The sequence below is a fragment of the Antedon mediterranea genome, chromosome 5 (genome assembly GCF_964355755.1).
Source record: "Antedon mediterranea chromosome 5, ecAntMedi1.1, whole genome shotgun sequence".
Taxonomy (NCBI): domain Eukaryota; kingdom Metazoa; phylum Echinodermata; class Crinoidea; order Comatulida; family Antedonidae; genus Antedon; species Antedon mediterranea.
In genome coordinates, this window is record NC_092674.1 from 20,779,811 (window position 1) to 20,789,879 (window position 10,069).

The following is a 10,069-nucleotide window of genomic DNA, read 5'->3' on the forward strand; positions in this document are numbered from 1 at the left end:
CTCACCACTCGGTAGCATCCCTCTCAACGAGAACAGGGGATTAAGTTTAAATGCTGGAAGTACTAGTAATACTATCAAGGTGCGTTTAAATACTTAGACCTATTCTTTATTGTTCATAACTAATATATTTTTATTTAGGTATTACATATTTAGTAGTAGGCCTAGCTAGTTCGGCTAGCAATTATGCCTAGGCCTAGCCAATAATTAATAAATTCACAATCAAAATAAATATTAAATAAATGACAATAATATAATTTATATTATTATTTATAATACAAAAAAAATCGATTAAAAAATGATGCATTCCGATTGAATTTTGGGTCATAAAAACTTTTCTTTTTTAATATTAACAAATACAATAATAAAAATGAATTAACTCAAAGATTTATTACAGTATAAATCTAGAGGCCAACATTTAATCAATAATATAACTTAATAGAGTGTTACTGTGTGTGGTTTTTGTAGATTATTTTACCGTTTCCTGGTGGTACCCAGACAAGAACAGCAAAACACAAATTCAACACTGTCCTCAAGCAGATTGTTGTTGGTGATTCTTCCAGTATTGGTAGAGCTGTTTTAAGTTGTGATGATCATCTTAAGGAATGTGTTTTTACAGAATGTTGTAATATCATCAAACAGGAGGTAGGCATGTAGTATAATAATAACTTTATTTGGGATGATGTTTTGCAAAAACAGAACAAACTAACCAGTAGTGCATCAAAATAATTAAAAAAAATACAAATAACTAAAATACAATGTAAAACAATACAAATATTAATTTTTATATGATATGTTATTTACAAAGTAACCTTGTTTCTGGTACTGGTAATACTTAAAAACTGTCAGAAAATGCAAGTTTTTTTTTCATTCAATATTTTTTGAAGAGGGAACTATGTAAATGAATTATAAAATTTGTGTTGAATTATATAGATTAGCAAATTGCAATTGTTTGCAGGTATATACAATTTGCTCAAAAGTGGATGAGTCAGTGCTCAGAAAAACAACAAAGGAAGAGCTTGCCAAATTTAGTTGGGATGTCTTCCACGAAGAGCTGAAGGAAAAAGCACCTTATTTTCTACAGTTCATTATGACTGCTGTCAGCAACATCAAACAATTACAACGTAATGTTAAAAAAAACACCACAACCGTGATGCCAGCAATTTTAGATTGCATTTCCAAACTTCTAAACATCTACAATGAGCAAATGAATGCAATGAAAAAGCTTAAGGGAATAATTCTTAAGAAAGCTGGGCTCAAAAAGGTAATAAACCTCAATTTCAATAATATACTTTTATTTGACTTGTTACGTTGGATATTGCTGTTGGAAAAACATGTAAATGATAAGTATGAAAATTCTGTATTTTATTAGGTTGGATTTCAACGGCTTGCAGCACTGTATGACACCATGTCATACAGGTCTGCAAATGATACACTTGAAGCCTTTGGTGAATCATTTGCAGAACCACTTCTAGAATGGAAAGAGACAGAAGAGAAAGTACATCAAGAAGAGAAAGACTTAATAATAGACAGATTGCATGATGGTCACCACAACTCTAGGCTGAAAGATTTCAGACAAGGAATGCCACCTGGTTATTCATTTACAGGTAAATTCAGCATGCATTAGTTAAGTTTATGGTGACTAACCTAACCTTTTTTAATTAATAAAACTGAGATTTAATATTTCTCAATTTTAGTTATGTAATGATGACATAATTGAATATAGTGGAGCTGTAGCTTGTAAACATGTTTGTCTTCCAATCCCAGTGTCCAGGAATCAATTCTGGCCATAATTGATTATCATGTATCATGTACATGATATCATTGGGTTGTGGACAGACACACAGTGATATATTTTATTTTTTAACAAGGCGACAATGTTGATGTCAGATTCAAAGTGAGGCATATGACTTCAAAAAGACAGCATAAAGACCACCATCTCTACCAGTTGATTGCATATCAAAATCGCATAAGTGGAAAGCACCTTCCCGATGAAAATCCAATTTTAGATTCAAAATCTGTACCATGCACTTTATTCCTGCCATCGACTACAGACAATGAGATATTGACAAGTGAATTTGTGTGGCTCATTTGTCAAATCTGGACAAAGTACATTCCTTCACTTAGTTGGTTCAAAGAATTTATGCCTAATTGCATTTCTCATCCATTTATGAGAGACGTGAAATCAAAGACCAAAAAGGTAAATTTTAAATATGCATGAAAATGACAAAATATGACTGAGTGTCAGGCAAATTATAAGTTTTGTCCTGGCAGCCAATTAAAACATGCAGAACACAATATTGCAATGTCATAGCAAGGTGTTTTGCTCACTCCCATCAAAAAAAGTTAAATTGTTTACTTTTTGAGAAACAAATTCAAGAACCATTTACACATTTCATTTAAATCAACATATTCAAAATACTTATTTGTTTACATTCACAGGTACACCTTGGAGTCTTGGAAAAGAATGAATCTAAAGAGGAGGACATGCTTGATATTTGTAAGTACTTGCATCAATATGTACCAGGTCATTCTGATGATGCCACAAGTATGCAGAAACCAGTAAAGGTATTATTATTATATTTAATATTAGATTTTAAAAGGAGATGTTTGTTTTCTTCAATAGTAATTAATGTCGTTTAACAAATTCATTTATTATGTAAAATTAATGAATCAAATGGTTTTTAATAAGTGCAACTTGAATTACCAATATTTGGATGAATAAATCAAGTTTTCATAATTTATCAAACAGATTCTGAGTGGTGGTGACTATCTCACTTTTGAGAGACACAAAGGAGCACAGTCGACTATGCAAGATGCTCGAACACCATCAAAACGATTGGAAGGTTTGATTCCGAAAATGGAGGACTTTCATCAACAAGCAGAATGGTTAGAAGCTGTAAGTCTGTAGTTCAGTATTGTACTTAATATACAGTAATCAACCATACAGACCTAAATCAATAAGCAATAAAGTGGAACCTATTTCCTCACCTAGGATGTAGAGTTAGATGTGTGTAGGGCTGAAAAATGCATAAACACACCTTAAAATTACCTCGGTTTTATTACATATCCTAAAGGCCAAAGTCTGTGTAAATTGGCCTTACCAGTAATTGTGAAGACTTTCACATCAGACATATCATGATATTGATACAATTGTTCATGTATTCTTTCAGGTATGTTGGAAGCAGCTATATGACACCAGATCAGCACGTGACATTGGTACTCTTTATGCTGCAAGAAATGTATTAAATGCCAGAAATGTGACAAAACATCCTCATAACTGCTACTATGCTGCATCTGACTTGTTGGATAAGTACACTGATAGCTATCTTGTATCTGGTGCTCTATCCTTTTTTGGTATGGCTAATGTTAACTCTGCACCATCAGTAAATGCATTTATTGGATCCCCATTAGATGTTGTTGGTAAGGAAGAGTATGTCAAGTCGACTATCACTAACTTTATAGGGACTCACATTTTTTCAGAGACGCCTACTATTTGTGAAATCTCAACAGAAAAAACAGATTTTCAATGCAAGTTCTGTACAAAAGTGTACAAACGATCTACAGCACTAATCAAGCATGAAGAAAGAGTGCACAGGTTCCGACGAACAAAAGAATGCCCTCCAATACCTACACATGAGGAAGACCACATTTACAACTATACCAGAAAAGTACTGATACTCTCCATGCTTCGTTGCAACCACAACAATGCAATAAAGATGGGAGATGGTGGTAGAGTAGTCAGATTATATAAGTACTTCCTGTTATTTTACAAAGCAACCTCTCGCACACCAAAGTATGGTTATGGAACTTTTGAGACACTAGCCCAGATATTATGTTTGTTGACTCCAAGGCAAGCATTCAACCTTACATGGAACAGATTTGTAAATTACAGAGGTCAACGAGACACTAATTTTCCAATGGACTTAGACGTTGAACATGCAAACAAACAGTTTAAGGAAGAATTGCATTCTTATAGAGGTGAGGTCACTGAGAAAACTATCAACCGTATAAGCAGAAGTTTGTTTTTCACCGAGGAAATTGTTAACAATTTTGACAAACAATCAAATGTCAAAAAACCAAGTGGGAAACATAGTGATGTCGACTTCACTGAAGATGTACTTACTCTAGTAGCTCAGTTCAGCAACCTTGACTTATTTAAGTATATTCCGGGTAGGGCGTACACCACATACCCATACGTTGAAAGCAATATGCTGAATAAGCTGGACATGGAGAAAATGAAAACATGGATGGATAAATCACTAAAGACAATTTCCAGAAAACACTATTACCCTCAACGCAGCAATTGAATGAAGGTGGGAGTGAATGACTGTAGGCCTATGTAAATTCTGTTACACTTTATCTTTAGGATTGCAACAAAAGTAAAACTACAGTCATTACTGTATAAAACATCTTCACAACACATTTATTGTGCTATTAATTTGGAGTAAATATTATAATTAAATCATCTGGAGTGTTTGTTCAGCCAGATTAACTTGATAATTTATACAAAATGAGTGTTATAAATGAAAGTTATGAAGGGATGTGCAATTTCTTTTTCCTAAATTTATGTGAATATCGACATGCTTACTAATCATAATTTTAAAGTTTACCACAAAAGAGTTGATGTCTTGTCTTGTTTGCAAAATATGACCAATGGAAAAAAAAGGAATTTTACATTTAATACAACAGGCAGATTACTGTACTTTAAACAAAATAAAACTACTGTACTGTATAAAACGTTTCTTGACATATCTCATCATCTGTTAATTATCAGTACTCTATTGTTGAATTGTCCTAAGGTTGTCTGTATACCACTACAGTAGACTACCTGTTGAACTTGAATAATGTAGTATTTATTGATTAAAGTATAACAACATATATCAATGTATTGTATGCATTAAAAAATTAGCGTTATAAATAGAGTGGAGTCATACAGTATTGTATATTATTATATACAGTAGATAGTTATGAAGTATAATTTGTTGCTTAACATTGCTATACAGCCTCATTAGCAAAAAGAAAGGTTAACATTAAATCTATTATAAACCATTACCAATTACTTAATCATCATCACTGCTATTTAGTAAAGGATGTTTTGCATGATTGTCAGAATCACTTTCACTGGACTGAGTTGAAGACTCAGATGAAGAAATGTTGTCACTATGTAACTGGTCATTAACTAATATCTGTGAATCACTAATTACAGATTTTACAATATCCCAGGAACATTCTGCATGTTCAGATGAATAAAATAAGAAATGTTGCATAAACACTGAACGATTTGGTATGTAGGGCAAATCCTTTATGATATGTTCAATAAGTTGATTACTGTACTGTGTTGAAATATTTACATTTGTGAATAATTTGTCATCTGTTAGACCACCTGCCAGTTCATTTCTATATCTATATAAATCATTTCTAATCTGGGATGTCTTTTCGATAGATACACAATTCACTTTTTTATGAAAACAAGCAGAATGCCGTGCATCTAGTTGATGGATTATCTTTTTGATGGAAATTTCTAATTGGTTGTCGTTATATGTGCATTTTGTATCACAGTTACAAGCACCATTGCATGCACATTCACATGTGCACACGGCAGCACAGACATCGCAGCACAAATGTTTCACCACACTGCATGGTTCACACTCAAAAAAGCTCATTAGTGTTTTTCTTCTACATTTATTACCCGAAATATATTCTTTCATTGATTCAGAAGTTCTACTTGTACTGTGGCTGTATTTAAGTAGTATTGCAAAACTCTGTTTCAATGAATCACGCCCGGCACGGCCAGTTTCTTGTAAATAATCATCCAGGTCTGCTGGTGGGCCAAGATGAATTACTGTTTGCAGTCCCTTGACATCCATTCCCATACCAAATGCAATTGTTGAAAATAAGACACGGATTACTCCATTCGGATCGGCAAATGATGACATTACGCTCTCTTTAACATCAACATCTGTTCCCTGCTGGAACATTGCCACAAATCTTCCTCTGTCATCTACATGTTTACATGTGGCGTCATATGCTTCAACACCTAAAGCCGTCATGAACATTTCGTAGAGATCTCTACAGTGACTCCTCCTCCTACAAAACACTATTGTTCTGGATGCTTCTATTTTTTTAATTTTTAATTCTTCAATGATTGGCACAAATATGCTAAATAAAGCATCAACATCACGGAACCCTTGCTTCGTCTTAATTACTGTGTACCGAATGTTTGGTTTATTTACACCCAAATCCACTAACACTGGGACTTTCATGTGTAGATCATTAATAATAGTTGCTCTTGTTTTCTTGCTAGCAGTTGCTGTAAGAGCAATCATTGGTACAGACATTGGCAATATAGACCGTAATTCACCAATCCTGGCGTAGTGTTCACGAAATGGGACACTCTCTCCTCCAACGGTGTGACCCCTATAAAATATGGAATACACAATTATTACAATTTTCTTGTTGTGCAAAACATATTTTCACAACAATACAATAAACCCCAGACTTATTAATTAAAACATTGTTTGAAAGTTATTTATTTAACTACAGGTAGATCGATCACTCAAAAATGAACATTTTAATTTTCAACAGACTCAACCTCAGCTACTCTAGTTTAATTGTGCTTAAGTTACTGTCTGTATGTAATACTGTTTTTCGTTATCCCAGTCCCATCGATTGACTAAAATGTCTTAATGTTGAAATATCAATCTTACGAAAAAATCTTACCACTTTTCTATACAGTGGCTCTCATCAACAAACACAGCTTTAACAGATTTTTGGTATGGATTGGACAACAACATCTGCCTATGAGTTGTTAAAACAGTTTCAGGGCTTGAAAATACAATGTTGAACTTCCCACTTCTTAAATCATTGTCATCGCCAGTTTTACCAATATAAGTTGCATTCAGCTTCTTCTGATTCAGAGATTTGGTCTATAAAAAAGATACTACTAGGCTAGCACAGAATATAATCAACACATCATCATTCATAGGCCTAGGCCTAGGCCCTAATACTATTTGAAAAAAAAATATTATTATTAGTATAGGAGTAATAGTATGCCTAACCTGCCTAAATAGGCTACAGACATACATAGAGAGATAGATAATTAATAATAGAGGGGAATCATAATGCCTATACATACCTGTTCTTGCATGAGCGATAATAACGGTGTAATCACAAGTACAATGTTACAGGTTGGAGCAGCTATTCCGGTTGATAGATGTTCTAGGACAAACGGTAAAGCTGAGTAGCAAAAAGATTTACCACTTCCAGTAGGCGAACACAACAAAACATCATTCCCTCGAATTATTTCTTCTAAAACCTTACATTGGTGGGTTTTCGCGTTTTCATATCCAAATAACTGAGTCACAGAAGCGATGCTTATCTTCACGTCTTCCATAATACAGTACTTCTTCGGCAATTGTTAATTGTAATTGAGTTGTCAATTTGTATTGTATTAATATTAATAACAAAAGAAAAGACAAAAGCACACTACACACGTGAAAAATTTAACACCCTGGTGATCTTTTCAACGTAACAGAGCGCATGCGCAATCTAAGTTGTTAGATTTCTCAACATTCTGAAATATGAATATTAAAACAGTGTACGAGTGAGTAGCCAATCGCATGCAGCTGAAACTAGTCAACCGGATAATCGTATGCACCAAGAATTCTTGGTGTCAAACCACGTGACTTGTGCGTGTTTCCCCAGACGGAGTATCCAACTCAAGTAATACACGTATGAAACGCCATATGTGCAAAAATATTTATATTTTTACTAATATTAAGACAAAACTCCGTCTGGAGCCCAGACTAGGTGACCGCATGCAACAACACACTACTGATGACGTCTTCGTCGAACCGCCCCCCCCCCCTTGGTAACCTGACGCATTAAACTTTTTCGATATATATCGCGACGTAGTCGTCGTCGTATTTGTATTTTCCGTTTTTAGAAAATTTCCGTACGCACATTTCAAGTATATGTAATAGGCTAGGCCTACTTGCTACACCAGGTCCTACTTCAATCTAGGGCTAGTAGGCCTAGGCCTAGGCCTAGAATGTAATAGGCACTCCTTCCTAGCTAGGCCTAGGCTAGTTACTTTAGCCTAAAAAAAAATAGGCCCTACTCAACTACTATTAGGCTAGGCCTACAATCTTCTCTTCTGGCTAGCTACCTAGGCCTATTTAGAATTGATATGCTTACCAAACTAAGTTAGCCTGATCCTGTTTTAACAATAACAGTGTATTTGTAGGCTACTCGGCCATTAAAAGTATCTCCTGTGCGCGCCAGTTGCATGTACCGGTAGCCTACCTAGGTCTAGGGCCAGGCCCAGAGTTCTTCCCTGCCTGAAAATAATTCTGCATTGTATTATATGATTTTATGTGAACTTTATTGTGCTGGGAGGTCAAAAGTATAGAAGAAACTAATTCTTTCCTATAGACTACACCAATGACTGGTTGAAGTGACGTTCAAAGGGGGAGGGGGTGCTTTTCACATAAAAGATGATGTGTATTATTTGTTTTTTAGAAACTTAGATTTAGAAATGGAGAGGTTTTTGTCGCTAAAGGGAATGTGTAATTCCAATATCAAACAGAGTATTATCACACACTGGTGTAACTTAACAAATAATAAAATAAAAGCAAAAGACAAAAAAAGTTTAAGGTTGGAGTTGTAAATTTATTTTGTATAAAAATCAGTACTGTATAATCATGTCAATAAAGGTATATTTCAAAGTATGTATTCATCAAATTATGTGTTTTGTTTTTAGTCAAACCAACATACAATTTAGAATATACTTTATTTACAAAACAATTTTTTATTAAAATTGTTACATGATGTCATAATGTTTATCAATACCAGAGTAAAAAAAGAGATTCTTCGTAAGTACTGAAATATATTTTGTTCCGTGACATTCTTTATCTACTTCAAATGGCTGAATCAACAGATTACAAAACAAGTATCAATTTAAAATAACTAATAAGTTATGACTGTCAGATTTTCCCATCTCCCAAGGCAACTCCTTTCTATACTGGAATAGTTTTCTAGAGCATCCTGGTTGTTTTTCTCACGGAAAAAGTACACAATCCGTCTTGTACCATCAGGCTTCTTCTGTGAAAGGAATATCTTGGCCATGTCAACAAATGAAGAAACTGTGGATGAAAAAAGGGAAACATTATTATATACAGTATTCAAATAAAAAAATTCAGAAACCAATACCTTCTGTAGGCAGCATCTTGGGTACCATCATTGGGATGAATTGCACTTGGATGAAGAGAGGACGGCCTAGGCCCTAGCTTATTAGCTAGCCTAGCCCTAGGTAAACCTACTCTAATAGAAGTTTGTTTTAATTAGGGGCCTAGGTCTAGAACTTTCATTTTATGTTAGCCTGGTATTTTTGACTTATTTAACAATTGAAAAACTAAAACAGGTTGCTTGACAGAATAGCAATACAGTAGGTGGCCGATAGGCCTAGCAACAGCGTCTATCTGGAATAGCATGTGGGCGGAGCTTACCAGCATCTCGCCGCCGATCTTAGTCTCTAAAACTGAGTAAAGGTGGTTCAGAAATCTTTTATTTTTGGTATTTGGTCGGAATTGGTCGCAAATAAAAACTGGACCACAATATATATAGATGTTATTGGTTTCACATATCTGAGCTAGACATTAGGCAATTTTAGGCATATGTCTCTAAATGGCGAATGCTGATATAAAAGACGATACATTTCGTAAAAGGCCATTGCATACTTACCGAAAATCCACCTAAAAAGCGTGTTTCTTTGTGAAAATACACATTTTAAAAAATGGAAACGCTTGTGTAACGTGTGCAAAATAGTCTCAAATCAGTCGTTAAGTGTTAAAGCACTTATTTTATTTTAAAAAACCAAAAAGGATTTCTGAAAAAAAACGACTGGTAACAAGTCTAATGCCAATCTACACGTTGGTGGCAGCATATTCAGTAATTGGCGGTGCCGCGCGTATGGGACTAAAGGGGAAGTTAGTTTATTCACAAAACAATAGAGAACAATAGCGATTTAATTGCATTAACACGCCTCAACGGCTCGTGAGTTTTCCATGTA

The 10,069-nt window shown here is 34.5% G+C and overlaps 1 protein-coding gene across 1 annotated transcript; it reads right to left on the reverse strand.

Moving 5' to 3' along the window:
- Nucleotides 1–263: 263 nt before the first annotated feature.
- On the reverse strand, nucleotides 264–7,393 carry LOC140048908 (ATP-dependent DNA helicase RecQ-like). The gene is made up of 4 exons (XM_072093710.1): nucleotides 7,136–7,393; nucleotides 6,721–6,926; nucleotides 5,660–6,417; nucleotides 264–376 (listed from the first exon to the last, which is right to left on the reverse strand). Exons 1-4 carry the CDS (start codon nucleotides 7,391–7,393, stop codon nucleotides 264–266), a joined length of 1,335 nt encoding a protein of 444 aa, XP_071949811.1.
- Between the last annotated feature and the right edge of the window lie 2,676 nt (nucleotides 7,394–10,069).

What these genes read in the sequence shown, in the direction of transcription:
- LOC140048908 (XM_072093710.1), bottom strand. Translation starts at nt 7,393, where the DNA reads ATGGAAGACGTGAAGATAAGCATCGCTTCTGTGACTCAGTTATTTGGA. An exon ending in TATCGCTCATGCAAGAACAG is followed by an intron (nt 6,927 to 7,135) that starts GTATGTATAGGC and finishes TCTTTTTTATAG; the next exon opens with ACCAAATCTCTGAATCAGAA. An exon ending in AGCCACTGTATAGAAAAGTG is followed by an intron (nt 6,418 to 6,720) that starts GTAAGATTTTTT and finishes CATATTTTATAG; the next exon opens with GGGTCACACCGTTGGAGGAG.